General features: G+C 23.4%; 1 protein-coding gene across 1 annotated transcript in view; it reads right to left on the reverse strand.

The window, feature by feature from the left end:
* Positions 489–999, reverse strand: part of LOC107622094 (protein STRICTOSIDINE SYNTHASE-LIKE 5) — a gene marked incomplete in the record, with an annotated part of 5106 nt that continues 4595 nt past the window's right edge. Inside the window, 1 exon segment of the mRNA XM_016324016.2 lies at positions 489–869. Coding sequence (XP_016179502.1) covers positions 594–869 — 276 coding nt within the window.

Here is a 999-nt window from a genome sequence, read left to right on the forward strand (position 1 = left end):
TGATAAAAAAAAATTTTTTAATTAATAAAGATCTTTTTTATTTTTTAGCGTGTTTGGTAAATTTCTAGTAGTAAAAGTAAAAACACTAGAAAAATAAAAAAAAAACATCTTTTTTGAGAAGCTATAATTTACATATTTTTTTAAAAGATCTTTTTTTCTTTAAAAAAAGATGTTTTTTACGTAATAAATAAACAAAAAAGTACTTTTATATTGTTATATCCAAACATAATTGATAGATAAAAAAATCTTTTTACATGAGATACCCAAACATAAAATTACTTTTACTTTTCATAAGATCTTTTAAGAAAAAGATAACTCGAAAAAATATCTTTTCTTAAAAACTCACCCAAACAAGCTCTTAATTAAGTTATTTATCCAAACTGACTCTAAAGTAAAAGAAATAATACAATACATCATGAACATATTCACATATTAGTATATTACTAATATTTATAACCTTTTTTTTCATATAACTACACATTTAAAAGTGATTTTAATCAACTTTTTAATTAATACATAGCCAGAAAATAGATTAATTAAAAAAAAAAGTAACATACATCATATAATCTTATGAGGTAGATGTATTTTATTGTTCAAGTTGAGTGGGTGGCAGGATATTGGTTGACATCAAGACTTATTATAAAAGGGTAGAAAATGGAGCCACAATAAATGTGATTACCAATTTTAATTCCACTAGTTAATGATAATTTGGGATCATAATAGTGAGCAATTGGGTTTCCTTCCAAGTCAACAGCTATAACTCCTCCATTCTTGGCAAAACTTGGATTCATTATATACTTTGAAAACATCATTATAGCCTTCCGAATGAAAGGGTATTTGTATGCTAATTCCGCTTCAGCTGTATATTCCTGTCATTTATTCACATTTAACCAACATTTAGGTATTAATTTATTAACAGTTTAATTTAATTTGTATGGAATTTCAGTACTCTCTATATATAATTTAGTTATTTTAATTTATTTTACCTAAACATTTAAT

The sequence above is a fragment of the Arachis ipaensis genome, chromosome B10 (genome assembly GCF_000816755.2).
Source record: "Arachis ipaensis cultivar K30076 chromosome B10, Araip1.1, whole genome shotgun sequence".
Lineage (NCBI taxonomy): Eukaryota > Viridiplantae > Streptophyta > Magnoliopsida > Fabales > Fabaceae > Arachis > Arachis ipaensis.